At 40.2% G+C, this 23,930-nt stretch overlaps 1 protein-coding gene across 1 annotated transcript in view; it reads right to left on the bottom strand.

Annotated features, from left to right (window-relative positions):
- The window catches only part of LOC141577578 (uncharacterized), a 736,830-nt gene extending 713,745 nt beyond the window's left edge, over window positions 1–23,085 (bottom strand). Inside the window, exons 1-3 of the mRNA XM_074363186.1 lie at window positions 22,984–23,085; window positions 19,163–19,786; window positions 15,391–15,518 (exon numbers count right to left, since the gene is read on the bottom strand). Coding sequence (XP_074219287.1) covers window positions 15,391–15,518; window positions 19,163–19,786; window positions 22,984–23,085 — 854 coding nt within the window. The remainder of the gene's footprint in view (window positions 1–15,390; window positions 15,519–19,162; window positions 19,787–22,983) is intronic.
- Between the last annotated feature and the right edge of the window lie 845 nt (window positions 23,086–23,930).

The following is a 23,930-nucleotide window of genomic DNA, read 5'->3' as shown; positions in this document are numbered from 1 at the left end:
TTAAGGCAAAAGTCTATGGAAAAATGAGAAGAATCATTGATTTGGGATGATCTCAAGCAGGTAGGAGTGAGAATCACAGTTTTAAATAGCTGCCACCAGCTATAAAAATAAGTGAACTGTAAATTCTTCTGACTGGAGGTTTCCTAAAACAGCCGAGATAGAAATATTCCTAAAATCCAAATGAAGGGAAAGTCACTCAAATAAATACTTCTTAAGGTAATCGATGCATTAAGAGGAAGCATTTGCAGACGAAAAGCCACATAATACACAGAGGTTGCATCCTGACAGGATAGTTGTTAAAAGAATCCATTTGTGGTTTTCAATATTCAGGGTCAGTAATTTCTCAGAAAAAAGGTTAATGGAAACAAAACAGAATTCAGAGCACATTCTCCCAACCAGCATGTAGAAATATAAGCAAAAATACACCCTTAGCATATCGTCAGCTAATAGAATGTAAAATTGTTGCAACATTCTATTTAGTAGAATTTGCCATCAATACAATGGAGAACAGAGGGAGGCCAGATGTTGGGGGGCATTTGTGTGATTTGGCAGGGGAACTAAATGACCTCTGGTCACTTCTAGCCTGAGGCTGCAATGATTCAATATCTGAAGGCAGAAAGGATGGATGGGAATAAACCAAGTGGTGACTGGATGGACCAGAAGAAATTTTCTCAAATCAGCTTCTAATCCCAGAAGCTGCTCTGAAAATATTAGAAATATGTCACAGACTCAGAGAAATTATGATAAGTTGACCAAGAATGAAGCCATAAAATCTAATGGCTGTGGTGTAATCTTCCTTCCTGGAAAGAGGAAAATCTGAAATGGGCAGCAATGTGTTAGAAAGGTTGGGATAGTGGGAGTCTGGTCTGGGTTTCAGGGTCTAGAGCAGCAATGTCCTTTGGAACATCACAGCCAGAGCAAGAGAAGGATCAAGCTAAGGAAGATGTCAAGAGAGTGTCCAGAAACTCAGACAGGACCCAGGAACTTTGTATGAGAGGTTTGGAACCGGATGAATGAGCAAACGTGAGGCTGAAGTGAATCCTTTTGGAAGGGGATGTCAAAGCTATCCCAGTTCAAATGACTTTTGAAAAATACACCGCTGCATGTAAAAGACCACAAAGATAACCACACGAGCCAGACACAGCAAGTAGCGTGTGTCCTTTGGCTGAGGGTGGTGCATGGTCCAGGCAGGTCATGAATGGTTTTTATCAAGGCCTCACTCTCTCGACACAGAGATAGTGTTGTGCATGTAACACATTATTTACTCTTCACAGCAACTCTCCATCCTTATCAAACCTCTCAGTTAGAGAAATAGTATTTATGGAGGATTGGTAGATTGTAAATTGTATATGTCAATTAAACTAGACAATGAGGGAGCTATACTACAAGGAATGTCTGGAGTTACATGGTGCTTTCCCACCCTTCTCTACCTCCAGCTCTAACTGAACAGCACTGTGGTACCACCCACCAGCTGACACTGAATGAAGCAGTCATGTGGAAAGTATCATTGTGCTTAATGTAAGAATAATACCTATTACATTACACAGAATCCTCTTCGTGAGTCCTCAGGTGACATAATTCCTGATCTTAGTGCCATTATAACTAAGAATTATTATGACTCTCCTAGCACTTGGCATGTGTTATGTTGTAGACACTGGATTATGCAACTGATCCTGTTTCCTTACTAGCACTGGCTGCTAGGAAGCTCCAGGCCAGATTTGTGACCCAACTCAAGACATGCTATTACCCTCACTTCACTCCATTCTTCCTTGATTCACTTTTGAAATTAGTTATGTTTTATCTTTTTTATCCCACAAAATTGTGTATATTGTTTAAAATCCTTTGTGTACAAGATCAGGTATAAACACATACATACACACATTTATATGTACAGATCTAAAAGTACTACAGCCAAATTATAAAAATGGTGCAGGTACTAAGGCTTTCTTTCATGTAGATAAAATTGTCCTCTGTTAAAATTATGTCTTATTAAAATTTATAAGTAACCCACTTTTCCTGTTTCACATTTTTATTGAGGAAATCCATTTTCAACTTCCCAGAAACCTGTATTTCTTTAGTCCTCCTGGAGGAACCAAGCATTCTAATTTATATGGAACAACTTCTCCATCTATTGGCACAATTTAACATTGGAAATAGTATCTCGAAATCAAATGTTCCCTTGTTATCCTATGGAAATTTTTCCCCCACTAAGAATCTCAAAAATTTGCCACTGTCAGTAATTAAATGCATCTCCCCTGTTTTAAGCTCTTTGCCTTTAGGAGCTAATAAACCCATGGAAATTAAATTTATGGCACTATCACTGGGCTGAGAGGCTTCCTGGACCACAATCCCTATCTCCTAAAGGAAGTCAAGCTAAATTTTCCAGAATAAGACATAAAAGAATGAAGAAGTATTATGTATAGACTTAATCTAAACCAACTTAGGATGTGATAATTATTTTTAAAATGTATTTAAAGACAGTGAAATACTGGACATGACAACATTTCAATCCTCATATGTTTGTTAGTTTTTCTCTTGCAGAAGCAGGTAATTAGGTTTATTTTTTAGTGGAGGTACTAGGGATCAAACCCAGGACCTCATGCATGCTGAGCACGCACTCTACCACTGAGCTATACCCTGCCTGCCCCCACCATTTGTTACAGCTTGTAAGTGACAAAACACATGGACATCCAAAAGGGTCAGTGAATTTTATAAGTATGTATCATAAACTAATCCTGAATATTGAGACAGAACCAGTCTTACCATTCCTCACCCACCAACAAATCTCCAACTTCAAATGTCATTCCCTGAAGCTAACAAAGCAATCCCACTTTCTCATAAATAAAATACATCATCCTTAAATTTTTTAAACATAAGATGTTTTCAAAATGCCTGTGATGTTGCAATCCCTATATGACTATACAGCTGCACTGAATTTATTTGTAGGTACATCTCTTATATTATTACTCTGTAGATCTGAGCTTAAAAGCCAACCCTTCCACTTATATAAGTTGTGCAGCCTTGAGCAAGTTACTTTACCTTTGGAACCTTCTTTCCTCATGTATACATGAAAATAATACTAATTACCTTGTAGGACTATTGTGAGGATTTAATAAAATATTTTTGAAATACCTAGAACTCAGTAAAAAATACAATAAATAGTAGATTTTAGTAATAGTTATAATTGTTGTAGAAAAAAAAAAAAAGCTTTGTTAGGTTTTTCCCATCAGCCCCTTCACCTCCCAATCCTTCAGAAATTTAATCTCTGGTCTGAAGAAAGATTTTAAGAGGACCTAAAAGCAGAAAGGTTCATAAACAACAAGAAATAAGACACTTAATGAAACCTCTTAAATTTCAGACAGAAAGAAGAAAATGGGATCAAAAGAAAAAATAATAAGGATTCGAACAGAAGTCAATGAAATTGAAAATAGTAAGTCAATAGAGAAAATCAACAAAACGCAAAGTTGGTCCTCTGGAAAAAAAATCAAAAAAATTTTGATAAGCCTCTAACCAGACTAACTAAGCAAAAAGGAGAGAAGAAATAAATTACTAATATCAGAAATGAAAGAGGGGACGTCACTATAGCTCTCATGGACACTGAAAACATAATAAAGGAATACTATGAACCTCTATGTCCACAAATTTGATAACCTACATGATACAAACCAATTCTGCAAATGACAATATCTGCCAAAACTCACACAAAAAGAAGTAGACAACCTGAACATGCCTACAAAGGAAAGTAAACACATAATTAATAACCTTCCAAAGCAGAAAGCGTAAGACTCAGATCCATTCACTGGTGAATTCCACTGAACACTTAAGGAAGAAATTTTCCCAATTGTCTACAATCTCTTTCACAAGATAAAAGCAGAGGAAATACTTCCTAACTCATTCTACAAGGCCAGCATTATCCTAAAAGAAAACCAGACAAAGACATTCAAGAAAACTACATATCAATATCTCTCATGAACATAGATGCAAAAATCCTCAACAAAATATTAGCAAAAGAAACTCAACAATGCATTAAAGAAAAAGAAGTGGTACACCACAACCAAGTGAGAACTACCCCAGGTATGCACAGCTCGTTCAGCATTTGAAAATCAGTGAATGCAACCCATCACATCAACAGACTAAAGAAGAAAAATCACATGAGCATAACAACATATGAAAACAAAGCATTTTTTCACAAAGCAAAGTCCAACACTCATTCAGGATAAAAACTCTTAGCAAATAAGGAACAGACAGGAACTTCCTCAAGTTGATGAAGAGCATCTACAGAAAAGCCTATAGCTAACCTAAAACTTAATAATGAAAAACTCAAAGATTTCCCCCTAAGATTAGGAACAAGGTAAGGATGTCCCTCCTCCACTGCTTTTAACACCTTATTGGAAGTTTTAGCTAATTCAATAAGACAAGGAAAGGAAATAAAAGGCATACAGATTGGGAAGGAAGAAGTAAAACTCTCTGTTTGCTGAAGACAGGACTGTCTATGCAGAAAACCCAAAAGAACCAACAACAACAAAAGAAATTCTAACACTAATAAGCCATAACAGCAAAGTTGCAGGAAACAAAACTAAAATATAGAAGTCAATCAATTCCCTATATACCAGCAATGAACAAGTGGAATTTGAAATTTAAAACAAATTACTATTTACATTAACACCCAAAAAAATGAAATGCCTAGGTTTAAATCTAAAAAAATATGAACAGTGATGAGAGAAATTAAAGAAGAACAAAATAAATGGAGAGATATTCCATGTTCATGGATAGTAAGATTCAATATTGTCAAAGTGTCGATCTTTCCCAACTTGATCTATAGATTCAACACAATCCCAGTCAAAATCTTAGCAAGACATTTTGTGGCTATCAAGAAGCTGATTTTAAAGTTAATACAGAGGGACAAAAGACTCAATAATAGCCAATTCAGTATTAAAGGACTGACTACTTGACTACTTGACTTCAAGACTTGCTATGAAACTACAGTAATCAAGACAGTATGGTAGTAGTGAAAGAATAGACAAATAGATCAATTGAACAGAACAGAGAAACCAGAAATAGACCCATATAAATATAGTCAATTGATATTTGACAAAGGAACAAAGGCAATACAGTAGAGCAAAGATAGTCTTTCAACAAATGGTGCTGAAACAGCTAGATATTCAAAAGCAGAAAAAAAAAATCTAAGCACAGACCCTTCACAAAAATTAACTCAAAATGGATCACAGACCTAAATGTTAAATAAAAGCTATAAAACTCCTAGAAGATAACAAAGGAGAAAACCTAGATGACCTTAAGCATGGCAATGACTTTTTACATACAACACTAAAGGCCTGATCCATGAAAGAAAGAATTGAGAAGCTGGACTTCATTAAAATTAAAAACTTTTGCTCTGTAAAAGTTAACCTCAAGAAAATGAGAAGACAAGCCACACACTAAGAGAAAATATTTGCAAAAGACACATCTGACAAAGGACTGTAATCCAAAATACACAAAGAATACTTAAAACTCAACAATAAGAAAACAATAAGAAACAATCTGATTAAAAATGGGCAAAAGACCTGAACAGACACATCACCAAAGAAGATATAGAGATGGCAAGTAAACACATGAAAAGATGTTCAATATCATAGGTCACTAGGGAATTGCAAACTTAACAAAAAATGAGATACCACTATATACCTTTTAAAATGACTAAAATCTAGAACACAAACAACATCAAATGCTTGAGAGGATGTGGAGCAATAGAAACTCCTATCGACCGTGGGTAGGATTGTAAAATGCTACAGCCACTTTGGAAGCCAATTGGCAATTTCTTACAAAACTAAACATACTATCACACAATTCAGCAACTGCACTCCTTGATATTTACCCAAATGAATTAAAAACTTATGTCCACACAAAAACTTGCATGCAGATGTTTAAAGCAGCTTTAGTCGTTACTGCCAAAACTTAGAAGTAATCAAGTTATCCTTAAATAAACTATGGTATTCCAGACAATAGAATGTTACTCATCACAAAAAAGAAATGAGCTTTAGAACCATGAGAAGACATGGAAGAATCTTAAATACAAATTAGTTAGTGAAACAGTGAGTACAGAGGGTACCTAGGAACTCTGTACCTCCCACTCAATTTTGCTGTGAACCTAAAGTGGCTCTAAAAAATAAAGTGTTCATTTCTTTTTAAGTTCCTGGTAGTTTCTCTGACAGGTAATAATAAAATATAAAAGATACTTTCATATGTGTTATGTGCTGTCAAGGAAGTAAAGAGGGATGTGACAGAATGTGACAGGTGGGGGGGAATCTCAGTTTTTTTCTTTCTTGCTTTGTGCCTTTAGTGTCATGTCTATGAAATCTATGCCTAACCCACATAAATATTTTCTCCTATGTTATCCTCTGAAACTTTTACAGTCTTTTTAGATTTAAGGATACGATCTATTTTGAGTAATTTTTACTATGATTTGAGGTATGGGTTGAAGTTGATTTTCTTATATATGGATATCTAATTATTCTTACCTTTTTTCCACTAAATTGCACTTGCATCTTTGTTGAAAATCAATTGTCTTTGAAAAAAGATACATAAATATATGTATATGCATGTCTATTTTCAGACTCTCTAGTCTCTTGCACTGATTTACGTGTCTGTTCTTTTGCCACTACTACATTATCTTAATTAAAATAGTTTCAGAATAAATCTTGAAATCAGGCACAGTGAATGCTTCAGCTTGATTCTTCTTTTTCAAAATGTTATAGATATTCTATTTCATTTGCTTTTTCATCATAGAAAATGATGAAAAAAAACTTCTACAAAACAAAATTCCTGCTGGATTTGATTGGTACTGCATCAAATCTACAGTTCAAATTGGAAAGAACTGGCATCCTAACCGGTTATATTGAGACCTCAAATCCATGAACACTGTATGGCTCTCCATTTACTGAGTTACGCCTTGATTTCATTCATCAGTGTTTTGTAGTTTTCAGCATACAGATCCCACATGTATTTTTTGAGATTTATGCCTAAGTATTACATAATTTTGTGCTCTTATAAGTAGTACTGATCTTTAACTTTAATTCCCAATTGTTTGTTGCTAATATGTAAAAATACAACTGAATTTTATATATTGACCTGGTATCCTAAAATCCTGCTAAACTTATTTGTTAGTTCTACTAATCTTTTTGTAAATTCTTTAGGATTCTCCTCATAGTCATTCATGTCACCTACAAATAGAATACAGCTATTTCTTTCCAGATTGCATGCCTCTTTCCTGGCTTATTTCACTGGCTTGGATCTGTAACAAAACTGAATAGAAGTAATGACAGTAGACATCCTTGTCTTGCTTCTGTTCTTACAGGGAAAGCAGTCTTTTATCATTAAGCATGATGTTAGCTGTAGGTTTGTTGAACCTGCCCTTTATCAGGCTGAGGAAGTTCCCTTCTGTTCCTAGTTTGCTGAAGTTTTTATTATGAATGGATGTTGAATTTTTTCAGATGATTTTTCTCCATCTATTGAGGCAAATATAGTTTTTCTCAGTCTGTTGATACAGTGAATTACAGTGGTTAATCTTCAAATGTTGATCACCCTTGCTTTTCTAAGATAAATATCTTTTTTTCAGGATATACAATCATTTTTATATATTGATAAATTTGACTAATATTTTGTTGAGGATTTACCTGTTCTGAACATTTCATACAAATGGAATCACACAATATGTGGTCTTTTGTCACTGGCTTCTTTCATTTAGCATGACGTTTTCGAGATTCATCCACAGTATAACATGTATCAATACTTCATTCCTTTTTATATTCCAAACAATATCCCATTAAATGGATATACCATTTTTTGTTTATACATTAATCAGTTGATGGACATTTGTGTTGTTTCTACTTTTGGCCACCATAAATAATGCTTCCATAAACATTCATGTGTAAATTTTTATATAGACATATGTTTTCATTTCATATCTCTTGCGTATATACCTTGCAGCAAAACTACTGGGTCATAATGGTAAGTATGTCTAATATTTTGAGAAATTTCCAAACTGTTTTCAAGGTGTTTGCACTACTGTATACTCCCACCAGCAATGTATGAAGGTTCCAATTTCTCCACATCCTCATCAATACTTGTTATTGTCTGTATTTTTAAAGTATGGTTGGTTTTTAAATGTTTCTGCTTTAAATGCCATATATTTATATCATGCAGCCCCGTTTATTTCCAAGAGAATCTTTTATATGGTTTGTTTAATTATAGCAAGGTCAATAAACACATAATCATTTAGTGAAATAGTATAAAATTCAAATATAAATGTCTATAATTGTTGTTAAATAAATAAAATTTTCTACTCCAAAATGGTTTTTAAATATAATCTCAAGGGTTGAGATCAGTGAGTCACTGGAGAACATCTTCCTGATGAACTAGTCAGATCCAAATTCATGATGACAAAAAATAAATTCTCCAACCCTGATTAATATTTATAATTTTTTTCTCAAAGAGCTAAATAATGTTTTCTAGCTGTATCAAGGTATAATTGACAAATAAAAATTGTATCTATTTAAGTTATACAGTGAGATGATCTGACATATGTATATAGAGAAATTATTACCATTATTACCACAATCAAGTTAATTAACACATCTAACACCACGTAGTTACTCTTTTCTTTGTGTGGTGAAGACACTTAAGACCTACTCTCTTAGCAAATAAAACAATAAGACATTGATTAAACAAACTAAAGAAGACATAAATAAATGGGAAAATATCCCACATCTATGTATTGGAAGAATAATACTGTTAAAATGTCCGTACTACCAAAAGTAAGCCATAGATTCAATACAAACCTCATCAAAATTCCAATGGCATTTTTCACAGAAATGGAAAAAGCAATTCTAAAATTAACATGGAACCACAAAAAACTCCAAATAGCCAAAGCAATCTTGAGAAAGAACAATGCTGGAGGTATCATATTTCCTGATTTCAAACTATATTACAAAGCTGTAGTAATCTAAACAGTATGGTACTGGCTAATAATACACTTTGAAAATATCAAGTGTTTAGCTTTGCTCTCATCTCCTTAATAGCATAAAACAACCATCTCAGTGCTTTACATTTTCAAATCACCCATGTCAACAATTATTTTTCTCCCCAAGATTACTGCTATTGAAATGTGTGGCTTCTGGTTTCAACTATAATTTTGATCAAAGCTATATCAGGAATATTTTGGTCTTATAATTACATTTACAAATTAATATTTAAGAAATATACATTTTTAACAAATACTGATTATCAATTTCTCCCATCAAGTTAACACACATACAAAAATGATAACATCAAGCATTGTGAAGGATCAAAAGACAGTTATTCTGCCTCAAAAGGTGGAAATTTAAACTAATACAAGTTTTCCAGAGGATAATATGAAAAAAATATTTTTTAAATTTTAAGAATGTGTATACCCTTCAGCCCAACTATTCTTCTAGGAATTTGTGCAAAGGAAATCATTAGAAATGTAGTCAAAATTTTATGCATAAGGGGGATATAGCTCAGTAGTAGAGTGCATGCTTAGCATGCACAAGGTCCTGGGTTCAACCCCAGTATCTCTATTAAAAAAAATTTTATGCATAAAAATGTTCATCTTTATAAAAGGAAAATAAGGAAATTATTACATAGCTAAAGATGGGGGATGCTCAATTGTTAAATAAAATACAATCTATTTGTGTGATGCACTATTATGCAGGAGTACAAAAATCATGTTTTCAATTAACTTTTAATGGCCCTAGAAAATTTTTTGTCATTGTGTTTTGACAAAAATGCAATACATAAAACTTCCTGCTATGTGTTGCCTGCTTATTGAGATAAGACAGAGACCAACAGAACAAAATACATTACCAGTGATAAGTTATTCATGGGTGGTGGAGATTATGGGCAGTTTTTATGGAGTGTGTGTATGTGTGTGTGTGCACGCATACATGTGCACATGGGTATATTTTCAGTTTTCAGCATTGAACGTGTTTTACTTTTATAATGATAATTAAAGTAATGTACAGAAATGTTCTTAATTTCACCTCTGTCTAAAATCACTTTTTTATTTTACTGCACAGCCATAAATGTCTTCTTCAAGAATACCTCATTTTGCTTTCTCCAAAAGCTGCAAAAACAACTTAGATAATGAGCAGTTTATCTGCAGTAATAACATATTGGCTCCACTTAGGGAACCAGCTCACAGAACTTTTCCCTATGGCAAAACAAAAATGTCATACACGGAGGCATTACAATGTTTATGCTAACTCTGGCATTTTACATGCTTGAGCTCATTATTATTCTCATTAATTTTGTGATTGTTAATAGCCCTGCTATTTATATGGTGACTTAACCTTTACAGATTTCAATCAAAGATTTCAAAACTCAGCGGAGAATATGTCTAGAACGTAAGAGGATGTATCTCTGAGTGATTTTCCCCAGTAGGGAGCATATTTAGATCTTCGATATACTTAAATGACTGGGACACCTAGCTAGAGAGAAGTCAAGAAACAATTATTTTCATCAGCAAAGATACAAAATTTTTAAATGATTAGTTGATTTTCATAAAAATATATATGAATGTTAAAATTACATGTGAAATGAAAACAACCTACAAGGCTATTTTCTAGATGTTCACTTTTGTATAGCTAATCTTAAAATAAGCAAGGAAAAAAACCTTTTTTTAACAAAGATCCTTATTTTACAGCAAAAGCTGTTCTAGGCTTAAATCTGAGCAGGATAAATTTTAAATTTCCAAGGGATAAAAATACAGAAGATTCCACTGTTCACTTTTGCCTACAGGTCATCTTGCATAATCATTTTATCCTTGGTCACAGAGCTATCCATTAGTCTGTGACATCAGTTATGTTTCTGTAGAGTTGTGAAGTGTTTTACAAGCATCATTAAAGCCATTATGTATAATAAGCCTAAAAGCAGTAAGAACTATTATATCTTCCATCTTTTCCTATACTTTACAATAGTTTATAAAGCATGATAATTATCCATTGTTTAAAAGAACCAGCTGATGGTAAAAATCTACAAGTCTGACAAAGTATCCTGTTGCTGGTGCCATGGTGAAAAGGCACTTGGTGGTGGAGATGCTTCACAGTTCTACCACACCTACGGAGATGCTACCTGCGGGGTTTTTTCATTGCTTCCTCTCAGCTCCAAATCCATCCTTTTGCACTGTGTTTTGATGATGGGGTGGGGACTCTAAGACCACCTTTCTGCTTGGTCGGGTGGTTCTAAGTTGGGATGTGTTACTAGGGGCACCAGAGGGAGGACAAAAGGACATGCTCCTTCCTGTCTGTTTCCTGGGGGCTTCCTGCCTGCTTGCAGCTCCCGGGAGTCAGCCCTGCAGCGCTTCACCCTGCGGGAGCAGTATCTGTCCAGGGCACCAGCCAAATTCAGTCTTCAGTGTCCTCCACACGTGGAAACCCCTGTCTCCCACAGAGACAGCAGGATCAGCTGGCTCTCTCCTCCTTCAAGGTCTGGGTCCCAGGCCCACAGGGCTCCCCATTTCAAACTCAGAAGCACCCACCAGTCCAGCAGCAGCACCTCCTAAGAGGTCTGAGTTGCGGCTCCATAGGACCTCTCTGCTATGTGTCCTCAGCTGAGGGCTGGAAGCAGCTTTCCACAACTGCTACCTTTTTGATACCTTAAAGTTCTCTTTTTATCTTCAGCAACTGATAGCACTACATCTAGCCAACAAGTCATATATTAAATTCTTTTGGTTCAAAAAACTAGTGTGGTTTCTGTTTCCAAATTTGACCTTGTCTTAGTCAGTTTGGGCTGCTATTACAAGTTACCATAGATGGAATGCCTGAAACAACAAACATTTATTTCTCAGTTCTGGAGGCTAAAAGTCCAAGATGAAGGTGCTAGCGTGTTCGGGTTCTGGTGAGAGTCCTCTTCTGGGTTGCAGAAGAAGTTACAGGGGCTAATACTGTATCTTCACAAGGCAAAAAGAAACCTAGCTAGCTCTCTGGTCTCTTCCTATAAGGGCACTACTCCCTTTCATGAGGGCTCCACCTTCATGACCTAATCATCTCCCAAAGACACCCCCTCCCCCCCCACTTCAAACACCATCACATGGGGACGGGTAAAGATTTCAACACAGCAATCTGGGGTGAGGACACTAACATTCAGTCCATTGCAGAACCTAACTGATACAGAAAAGAATTTGGCAATATCTAATAAAAATGACATGGATTTATCCTTTGACCCATCAATACCACTGGAAGTAATCTATGCAAAAAGATATATGGTCTAAGAGTTTGAAGTGCTACTTATAATGAATACTAGAGAAAAAAATGTCTACCAATGGTACACACATAATAGGGTATTATAAACTCATATAAAGGAATGGTAAAACGCATTGTATACTAACTGCTATGCAGTGATCTCCATGATATGTGTTTAGGCAAAAAAATAAAAATCAAGAGGAAGAAAAATGTGTTGAATGATGCTATTTGTCTAAGAAAGAGAAGAATAAGAACATAGTCATATACTCACTTTTGTTAAATTCAATTGATTAATAACAAAACTAAAAAATACAGAGTACCTATTGGAGGTAGGAAGGAATAGGTTGAAGAAGACTGAAATAGAAGCTAGACGTCTCTGGCCATACTTTGCTTTACAGATTTGAATTTTTAAAGGTTTTGATGAACAATTCCAACATTTGGGTGTGTGTGTGGGGTGGGGGTCACCACACGCACAAGCAGTTCTTCAACACCAGCTGGGTGTCCTACAAATCAACTGAACTCAGACTCTATCCAGACACTGCATCAGACCCCACAGATTAAGGGCTTCTTCCTACAATACTGCCTCCCCCAGCTTCAGACACAATCACAAGGCCAGGTTATCACCTATGTTTCTGAAAAACCAGCAATAGATTGGAGGTTCCAACAATCCCTTCTTTGGGTTCAATTAATTTGCTACAGCAGCCCACAGAACTCAGAGGAACATTTTACTTACTAGATCACCAGTTTATAATGCAAAGTTGTAACTCAGGAGCAGCAGGATGGAAATGATGCACAGGAAAGGGCACTGGGAAAGGGCATGGAGCTTCCATTCCCCTTTCCAGGCGCACCACTCTGCCCAAATCTCCACATGTTCACCAGCCTGGAAGTTCTTCAAACCCTGACCTGGGGTTTTATGGAGGCTTCATTATATACACAGGATTGACTAAATCACTGGCTGTGACAGATTCAACCTCCAGCCACTCACCACTCCCTAGAGATCAGGGGTGGGACTGAAAGCTCCAACTATAATCACAAGGTGGGCTTCTCTGGCAACCAGTCCCCATCCTTGGGTGCTCTCCAGGAGCCACCTCATTAACAAAACAAAAGACACTTTTAAGCTCTCATCCTCAGGAAATTCCAAGGGTATTAGGAGCTCTGCCAGAAACAAAGACCAAATATATATTTCTTACTACAAATCACAGTATCACAACTTTGAAACCATAAAAATAATTTCCATAATCATAAATAAAATTAAAGTTTTTTAAATGATGTATTTTATAAACAAACAAAGACTCTATCCACTGAAAAAGCACTGTTTCTACAAAGACCAATGCAACAGCAATGAGGACCCCTAGTGCCCAGACGATGCCTCTGGGTACCATTTCCCACTAATGGGGATCAGGGCTTTTTTGAGAAATGGCAGATTCTAGATCTCGAGAAGAAAATATACAAATTGAGTAAGGAACCCCTCGTTAGACCGGAAAGCAAGGCTACAACCCAGGATGGCTGGATTATGTCAAAAGGACTCAGGAGTCCACTTGAAGAGATTCTATTAGAATATCTTCATTTGCAAACCCTAGTGATTAATCAGTCTAGGCTCTGATCATCAATGCCTGCTCACATTCACCCAGAAAAAGTGACAATCAGATATGATGTACCTCCTGATAAAAGTGCACATCATCGATGAAGTATTCTCATGCAAAACATGGAAGCATAATCTAATCAAGCTTCAAGATACATGGGTCTATTTGCAGGGACAGAAGAACGTATTAAATGACATCATGGAGATGCAATTAGCAAAATCCAGATGGTAGAACACAAACAATTATTTCCTCAACAAACTATAAGGAAAAAAATACAGTGTACATCTGTAAATTAACAAAGAAAACATTATGCGCCTGATTTAAACAAACAAGTTATTTTAAAAACGTTGGAAGACTGTTGGGAAAATATGAGCACAGAAGGGATATTTTATATTTGGGAATTATTTTTAACTTTGTTGTGTGATGATACTGCAGTTACATTTTTAAAACAAAATCTGTAATACATGAAATTGTACAAAATCAGGTATTTGCTTCACAATTATCAGGAGTGAGGAAGAACTGAGTGAGGATATAGAAGAAAGAATACTGCCCAAGACTTTATAATTATAGAGTGACATGGAGGGGCTCAGAAGGATGTAATACACATACTGAGTTTGTGCTGCAAACAAGGAACACTGAGTTTGGGGATCTACCACGTTTATGGGAAGCGTAAGTAAGAAAGCCTGCACTTTGAACCTACCTGCACCCATGACTCAGACTTGACAATTTTTAATTCTTAGATGATATTGTTTCCTCACTCAATTCCCTCCACCCCACCCAATAATTTTGAAGCCAACTTCTCACTTTCTATATCTCAACACTCAAAGCTGCTCACTGTAAACAGCAGCCTGAGGAATGGCGTGGGTAAAGTGCATTCAGGAGCTTGCGTTCCTGCCACACCCAGCAAGAGTGTGCAGGGATGCTCAGGGCACATGGCAGTCACCTCCCCCATCACTCCATCTGTTGTCCCCACGTCCTGGCTTCCGGCAAACTTTTGCAGAAGTATGCCACTCTGCTGGCCACTCTGATTCATTTGAACAATGAAGGCTAGAACTGAATCTGTTCAATTGGTCTTATACAGCATTTAATTAAGGCTACTACCAACTGGACTCCAAATAACAAGATGAAGGTAACGTGCAGTACTGACTTCAAATATGCCAGCCAGTCAGGATGTGGCCTAGTCTAAGGCCAGTCCATTATCCATTACCACCCACGCAAGGGAGTTTACACTGACCTGCTGGTCTTTGGTGTCGGTGCTGATAATTACAGAAAGCAACAGATGGGCCAGAAAACCACCTCCATCCCCAATGGAGAGAGATTCTATGGCCCACTTCCAGCCACACGCAAACATAAAACCCAAACATGCACAGGTAATTCCTACCAGGATTTCTCATTAAATTTGACTTGGATCAGCCTTACATTGGTTTCGCTAAGTCACACGGTCAGTGTCACTGAGTGGTTGTAGCCCCCTTTTCCATACATCGCATAAATCAAGACCTCTCAAGCACCAGAGAAGCATGTAAATGTATGTCAGAATGAAATGAGGTTCATACCTGTTTAAAGGGGGTCCATGTCGAGGGCTGCTATTGATGGCATCAGGTACAGGAGAACAATTCAGGGTCAGACATGTCCACAGAATGTCAGCTGCAGTTGCCACTTGACTCCAGTGGCAGTGTTGGACCTAGGTGACAAAGAGACTATTAATCGCCTCCACCCTTGTATATCTTGAGTCTAAAGTGTCCCCACCTCAGGTGCCAGGGTTGTTTAACTTATGAGTCTGTAGTCTTCCAAGTAGCAAATCTGATAGCAGACCAGGCAGCTGAATCATTGGCAATACCCCAAGAGTCAGTAAAAAATACTCATTATCAAATCATTTTCTGGAACAAAAAGATATTAACTCAGTAGCAGCAGCCTCGGAACGGTGACAGTTCTGCTCCCGATTTCCAGCACCTCCATCTCCAGGATGGGGAGCATCTTTGTCTGTGTGCACTTCAAGTACATGCCTGCAGCAAAGATCTACCATCAGGGAGAATAAAATAAATGAACAGGTGTTCACCAATCTGTGGACATGCTAGGGTGAATAGGGCCCTGAAAATAAGTGAATAGGTATTCTAGAACATCTAGTAATAAAGCTCCCTCCCTGAACATTTAAGTTGCTCTTTTCTGCAAAGAATCAATGACTTCTAACCTCAGGGTATCCAAAGATTTCACTTAGATAAAATTATACTTGATGGCATAGAGTGTAAACCCCCAGCTCTGGAGCTGGACCAGCCTTTGCTCAAGCCCCAGCATCACCATTTACGAGTTACATGATCTGAAGCAAGGTATATAAACACTCTGACTCTCAGTCTCCTTATCAGTGAAATGGCAACAACATCATCAGTCTGGAAGTGTTGTTGTGAAGATTCAATGGGACATTTCATCACGTTGAGCTGTTATGGGGAACACTGCTTAATTGTAAAGCAGGTGTCTAGAGGATCCTGGTTCCTGGGGAGGCAGCTCAGGAATTCAGGCACTTAGGTGATAAGACAGAGCGCAAAAAATTAAGACAGGCAGGGAAGGGGGTGGCAGTTGGATATTTGTGCGAGGCCAAGATAAGCCTAAAAACTGCCTTTCCTTGTTATGAATGGAGCATTTTTAAAAAGAGGAACAGAAAACATTTATTTCAAACTTCCTCTGCCATGAGGAAGATGTACAGCCAGTGATGCACTTAGGCATTCCAGAGTCCTCTCCAACAGGATGTTCAGGAGGGACCACCTTTACTTCATTCATTGTCATACAGTTATCTCCCCTCTGGGTCATGCTAGAGAACACTAAACAGCACGCAGGCCAGCAAAGTAGGGGACAGAAAGAAACACACAGTAAGTCAATCAACAGATGTACTGAGCACCTTCTGGGCTCCAGGCTCTGAGTTAGGGGTGATGAACAAACCGACATGGTCCCCGGTTCATGGAGTAAGTATTTTCAAGAGCAGCTCCCTGATGGCAATCTGTGGACATGCTCAGGCAGCATCTCCTGTAGTATTTAGATTCCTTGGACTCTAAGCACAGATCCCACCCCTGACCTACTGAATCAGACATTCTAGGAAGTGGGGACTCAGGAGACTGTATTTTTAATAAGTGCCCTCTAGTGATTCTAAGAAACACCCAGTTTGGGAACCACCACCGGTGTTTCTCAATGCGTGGTGAGACCCTCACACTCAGCGTCTCTAAGAGTGCAGTATAGGAATGTGTGTCTTCAGTGAACCTCGAGGTTTGAGAACCGCTATGCTAGGCTGCCCTTCTCTTACACTTCTTCCTTTCTATTAGATATTATGTATGCAAGTGCATTATGAATTATAAAGCATGATACAAAGTTCATGGGCTCTAGTTTTTAGGATGGCCCAGTTTATACAAGTAACTGAAGTCAGTGTGGAGCATAATGCGGCATTGCTCAGAGCTTAACATGTCTCCGACCAAATCCTCATGATTCTTTTTATAGTCACAGAAGCTTCTGGCATTTAAGGCTAATAGAACAGTACTATTACCTCTCTGAAGGCCCTTCCTCCTGCCACTGGCCCCTGCAGCAGACCCACGGTGACTGAGCAGTTATCACCCCTGGATGGCTTCCTCTCAGAAGGGCCTTAAAGTCTACCCACTCTTCTGGACCACTTGCAGAATCTTTTGATCATGACAGAACTATGTATCAGGTGAACCTTGTATGAGCAAAGTGATACCGTTCAAACCTCCTTAAATGTTTAGCTCTCTCAATACACCATGAAATCCAAACTCAGGATGTGGGATTCAGGATGAGGAACCAACGATGGGTTGGTAGGGCAGACAGATGGCTAGAGAAGATCTGCACTGCCACTGTACACCTGAATAATGTCCAGTGCCTTGGGAACACCCAGGTGGTGATGCCCCAGGAACAGCTGTCACCAATGGTGTGGAGATCTGAAAGTGTTAAGGTCAAGGACAGAGACAGAGCGGGCTTCAGCTGCAGGTGGCAAGGGGTTCATGTAGAGAAAAAATAAACAAAGAAGAACCCATGCGTGTGTGGAGTTACGTGTAAGATGAGAGGAGAAAAAGCACAGTGAAAAAGCCTAAGAAAGAGGGATCAAAGAGACAAGAGGCGAATCATGAGACCGGAGGGCTCAAAAGCCAAAAGGAGGTTAAAATTTCAACGAAAGATTTGTCGCCAGTGCCAAATACCACAGAGCAGTGAGCAAGGGCAAGAACAGAAGAGAGGACACTGGATGTGCAAATCACTGGTGATATTTCCAAGAGCAAAAGAGCAGAGTGATGTGGGAACTATTTCCTTCATGCTTCTGGCCAGAGTGTTTACCAATAAATCAATTCCTTTTATAGCTTGGATTTAATTCTTTTCTGTCAAGGATTATCACTTCTCATTTTATACATATGTTATCACTCAACACTAAGAAATTCTGCTTTCCGAAGGGCTGCCTCAGAAGAATCAAAATTTAGCTGGATGTGTTTTCTCTCTACCCCTCAGCCTTCCCTGCACTCCCCCTAACTTCTCAGGGAACCCCAGTGTTACTATTTTTCAGGGTTTGTGGTGACCCTCTGGCAGTGGGGGCACTCAAGGAGTTTGTTCACTGAATGTGAGTGGAAGGACTTTAGGAAGTGGGTGGAAAGAAAGTCTTCTCCTACATTGCAAGTGTAGTAAATAGCTTCTTCAAAACTAAATATAACCGTTTATATTTAAACATTAAATATAACTAAGGTTGCCTACAGTGTAGTATGATGAGAAAAGCGTGGGCTTGGGAATCAGACAAGCCTAAAAATGGAAGCCCTGTTAGCAATATTTCATGCCTGCAAAATAGGATCATCTCCCTCACTTCATGGGGCAACTGGAAGAGATGAACTAAATAATTTATATAAAGATCCAGAGGGCTCTGAACAGAGCAGGGCTGTGGTAACTGGCAGCAGTCGGTATCAGTATTAGCTATTAGTTATTTGTCTTATAAGCTGCTTATTCAGATACTCGAGACAGAAAACTACAATAACTCGCCATCTGAATTGGGCAGGAAAACTCACCTTTCATCTAGAAAGGTCTCAGCACTCACATTTGCTTGAGCGGGCACAACTCCAAACAACCTATCAAAAGCAGGTGAGATGAAGGCCTACTCAGTGCCAACTCGGCCATTTCTGACTTCTGACGGGTGAACAGTCTTCAACAGGAAGTGTTGTTACACGTTAAAAAAAAATTAAACACGTGAACTCTGCACTCGTAACCGTGGGAGCGGTGGGGTCCGGTCAGCTCGCTCGGCTCTCCTCACAGGGAATTAGGGGGCAGCGGGGAGGCAGGGGAAGTGGCCGCACGTACCGGGGTGTCAGATAGTGAAGCCTCCACCGTGACGGGCCAGTCACTTTTACAAGCAGCATTTCTTCCCCGCCCCTCCGGCTCATTTCCTAGAGCGCGAGCTGAGCGGTCAACCTCCACGCCCCAGAGGGAGCGCGTCGCAGGCCCCGGGCAGCGGGGAGGACCGGCCCGAGGCGGCGTCGGGCGGCTTCCGGCGGCTGACCCCGAGCTGCTCCCTCCCGCCCGCAGACCTCGCCCCGCCCCTTCGGCCGCGGCCCCTGGCGGCTCGGGCCCAGCGCCCCCGCCCCCCGCCCGGCCCCACCCCGGCTCCGCCCCTCGGCCGGTGGACCCCAGGGCGACAGTGTGGGAGGAGCGCGGAGGCGGCGGCTGGAGCCGAGCAGCGCACGGGAGCGCGCCACGCAGCCTGATTCCCGGCCTCCGGTCAGAGCCCGCTGTGCAGTCCTCGGTGAGTACGACGCGGCCCGGCCAACGTCCCCGGGCCGGATGGTCGACCGCCCAGGCCCCGGCGGGGTGGGTGCCAGTCCGCCGCTCCCACCGGCACCTTCCTGGAGCTGGGCTGCCGCGCACAGGACAGCCCGGGACCGGGCGGAGGGGGCGTCCAGGGATGGCCGAGGGGAGAGTCGGGGACTAGTTTCCGAGAACCGACTCCTCCGCCCTGTCTCCAGTCTGTGCTGCGCCGAGGACAGGGTCCGGGGACTGGAAACGGCTATCCTTTGCTGAGCCTGTGCCGGCCGCCGGGGCAGCCCTCCCTGAGGCTGTTCGGGGCGGCTGACCTGGGAGTCCTCACCCCGAGGAGGGCGTGCGGGCCTCACCCGGGAGTCCTCGCCGGCCCGGGGGTGGCCAGATAAGAGAAATCCTCAGTGGTGGGGACAGATCGGGGAATCCACAGCAAGTGGCAAGGGGAAAATGGGGTGAGGGGGAAGGGACCCTGGGTAGGAGGTTTGGGCACAGAGCCCATACTAATAGATTCAGAGATCAGGAAGAAGCACGCGCTGCCTTTCCTAACTCAGCCAGCACATCAGAAGGGCACTTCTCTCCTGCAGCATACGTAACACTCCTCACCTGTGTGTGTGTGTGTGTTGTGTGTGGGGAGGGGGGAGGGAGAGTGTGTGTGTGTGTGTGTTTGTGTGTTGCGGGGATGGGGGATAGGAGTCGGGGACAAACTTTTGGGAAGCCTCAGGAATCCCTTTACGCTTTTAAAAGTTAGTACACTAAGGAGCTTTTTGTGTGTGTGTAGGGGGGATTATCTGTTTGAATATTTACCATGTATAACTAAAACTCAGAAGTTTTTTCTGTATGTAGTAATTCACTTAAAAATAATGGTGGACCTATTATACATTAACATATTTTTGTGAAAATAACCATACTTTTCAAAACAGAATGTTACTGACTGGCACTGTATTCTATTTTTTGCAGATCTCTTTTAATGTCAGGTTTAATAGACAGCAACTTGATTCTCGTATATGCTTCTGCATTCAGTCTGTTGCAGTATTACATGTCAGATAGCCTCTGAAAAACTCTACCGTATACCTCTGAAAACGTGAGAGTGAAAATGGCAAAGAGCACCGTGGTATTATGAAACTGGTTTTGACCTTGTGGGTCCCTAGAGTCCACTGTCCCACACTTTGAGAACCACTGTTGTGGGAAATGCTTCAGAGGCTTAAGTGACTGGGCCTATTTCTTGTTTGTGATTCTTCCTGTGAATGTGAACCACCCCATGCACCGGTGGTGTTAACATCTAGTAGTTATGAGCAAGCTTGACCTCACTCTGGAAACCAAGTGATAGGTCCCATTTAAGAGATGGTGAGCCCTGCTGGCCTCTTGAAAACCAGCAAGGCTCTCAGATGCCTTTGGTTGTTTTCGTGCCTGCAGAGCTGAGCTGTGTGTGCACCCAGGTCGCAGCAGTGATGTGGCACACAGGACCTGTGTGTTCAGAGAGATGCCCGTGGGGAGCCCATGCCGTGGGGGGGGTCGGAGCAGAGGCAGGGGGGAGGGTTGTTGTAGGAGCTTTTCCAAGTGGTGGAGAAGCGATTTCCAGAAGAACTGGGAGGCATGTTTTGGCCTTCGTCTCATCCATGTTCATTTCTGTTTGTGGTTGTGCAGCCTTGAGTTTATTGGACTAGGACTCCCCAGCCTTGGGGCTCTTTCCCTTTCCACTTTCAGAGGGGTGTGTCCCTGTGAATGGCATTTCCTCAGCCCCTGCCAGAACCCAGTGTCCCGCATGCTGGTGTCTGGTAGGTGGGATCCCTCACTGTATCGTTTCCTTCGCTTCTTGTTCTGTCAAGTCCCAGCTAGAAATGACATACATACATAACCTGATGAAGGTTTGCAAGACAGACATACCAAACTATTAACAGTAGCCAGTTCTGGGCAGCGGAGTCTGGTGGAAGGCAGGCAGGGAATTTGTACTTGTTCTTTGTAATACAGTATTTCTGCCTGGCCTGCAGTATTCCTGCGTTGCTTTTACAACCTGAAAACAGACAAACTAAAATCCCAAAAACCTATACTTTGTAAAGGAAGATAGGATTATTTCTCTGGGAAGAATGGTGGTTAACCACTCCCTCAGCTCCAGTAAAACAAATTAATTGTCACATCACGTTTCTGAACTAGTATATATGATACTAGTATCTATTCATTCAAAATAATATTGAGAGAGAGAGCCCTCTCAGATCAAAACATTTTACTGAATAGCATTGTTTGATGTAAGCCCCTGTCCAAGGTTAGAAGAACCAGATCAGAGAATCTTCTTTAATGGACTATCATGCAGCCCTTAACTGATGTTGCAAAAAGCTGTTTCATGAAATACCTTGAAGTACAATTTTTAAATTTAAAAACATATTACCCAAGACTTCCCTGTGTTCCTGCTTTTATGAGGAAAGCATGTGTGTATGTCCAGGCGCACACATGCATGGACAGAGGCAACGGATGTGCCGAAAGCTGAGTGGTTTTCTCTTGGTAGTAGGGTACAACTGATTTTTAAATTTTCTAACAAGTATTAAACTTGATACAACCAAAAATAACCCCTAGTTACTTGTACGTTGCGGACCACACAGTTGCCTTTTTTCTTAGAGTGATTTACCACCAACTTGCCAGTAGCAGATGCCAGCTGCTCCCTCTCTCCCAGTGGGAAGTGGGGAAACAAGTATGGAGCGAGAGGCATGGGGAACTGAGAACAGTGACCCACAGACCTCAGTCACACTGTGCAGCGTCTCCTTTCCCCTGTGGAGTCAGCTCCAGCCTCAGCCCTGCCCTCTCCCTGCAGCTGACCCAGAGGTTAGAAAGTTCTTTTTGGATAAGCACCATCACCTGAGAAGCCATCAGCTGACCATCTCCCCAGACTGACTGGCCTTCATTCATTGTTAGCATTTTTTTTTATTGAAGTATATTTGATTTAGTGTCCTGTTAGTGTCTGGTGTACAGCATAGGGACTCGGTTATATATATTCTTTTTCATATTCTTTTTTATTACAGGTTACTACAAACAATTGAATATAGTTCCCTGTGCTATACAGTAGGCCCTTGTTATTTATCTTTTTTTAGCCACTTTCAGTGGAAAATTGAAGACCAAAGAAGTGGAGAGTATAAATCCTCAGCTTCAATTATGAACATTAGCATTTGGCCAATCTTGTTTCATCTAGACCTGTCCTCAAACTCAGTTCTTTTTTCCCTCTTCTAGGAGTTAGCATCTTCATTTCCAACTGTATAAGCTAACAAAAAAAAGTATTTGTTGTGTCTTTTTAGCAACAAGCGTGTACTGACTGCTGTAGCAAAGTCTCTTCTACGTTAATGTCAGCACAACTGAACTCCTGAGTGGATTCTGAACACCTGCCATGTGGTCCTGTTTCTCTGCTCCCGCGTTTGCTCTCCTCCTGCCTTCCAGTCCTCCAGCTTGCCTTGTCCCAGTTCTTCTGTTAAGCCTTTCTGCATCCCCCTAATTACAGCCGATCCCCCTAGTTACAGCCGCCTCTTTCCTGTGACCTCTCTTACAAACCTTAGCACATTACAGTTCTTTGCTTGCTTATCTGAGTCTCCCTGTCAGATTGTAATCTACGTAATGTTTATGTAAAACTAGGTATTCCTTATCTGCCTTTCCCCTGTAGTGTTTAACAATGTTTAATGCAAAGAAGATGCCCAAGAAACAGATGCTAAATTAAGTTATGTCGATGAAGTACACTGGAGGAAATTTTTGATTATAAAAAAAAATGCATCATGTTCAAAGGAAAAATTTCAGATTCTGCCTAGGACCAAGAATATTTTATCTCACTTGCAAGAGTTTTAAAGCTTTGAAAGAACTGTGACAAAAATAAGCTTTAATTTGAAACAATATTAAAAGGCAACTCTTTTAGAGGAAAATCTTTCTTTATGGTCTATTGTGATTTTTTTCACATCTATCTGGAGCTTTTTGGGGTCTTCTCTGATTTTACAATGCTTTTTTTCCCTCAGTAGATAAGAGTGGCTCTGACAATAATTTGTAATCCCCATTGTGTTTTAAGATGTAGGTTTAAATCTGCAGTAAAAGAAATAGGCTACAAATTTAGAGTCCGCACGCCCCACGAAGCAAGTAGGTGTCAATCAGGCGCTCAGCACGCCGCAGCAGCAGCACCTGCGCAGTGATGGAGTGCTTGGGCGCAGCGCCTGTCCCAACTTCTGTCTCAGCCCAGACCTCCTGGGCTCCAGGCCCACACATGCTGCTGCCTGCTGAACGTCTTCATCCAAAATTCACAACATCTAAAACCAGCATCCAGGTTCTCATTGCCATCACTGGCTCTGCC

Source organism: Camelus bactrianus, chromosome 4 (genome assembly GCF_048773025.1).
Source record: "Camelus bactrianus isolate YW-2024 breed Bactrian camel chromosome 4, ASM4877302v1, whole genome shotgun sequence".
NCBI lineage: Eukaryota > Metazoa > Chordata > Mammalia > Artiodactyla > Camelidae > Camelus > Camelus bactrianus.
The sequence above is the reverse complement of the archived record's forward strand: the minus strand, read 5'-3'. Positions and strand labels throughout refer to the sequence as shown.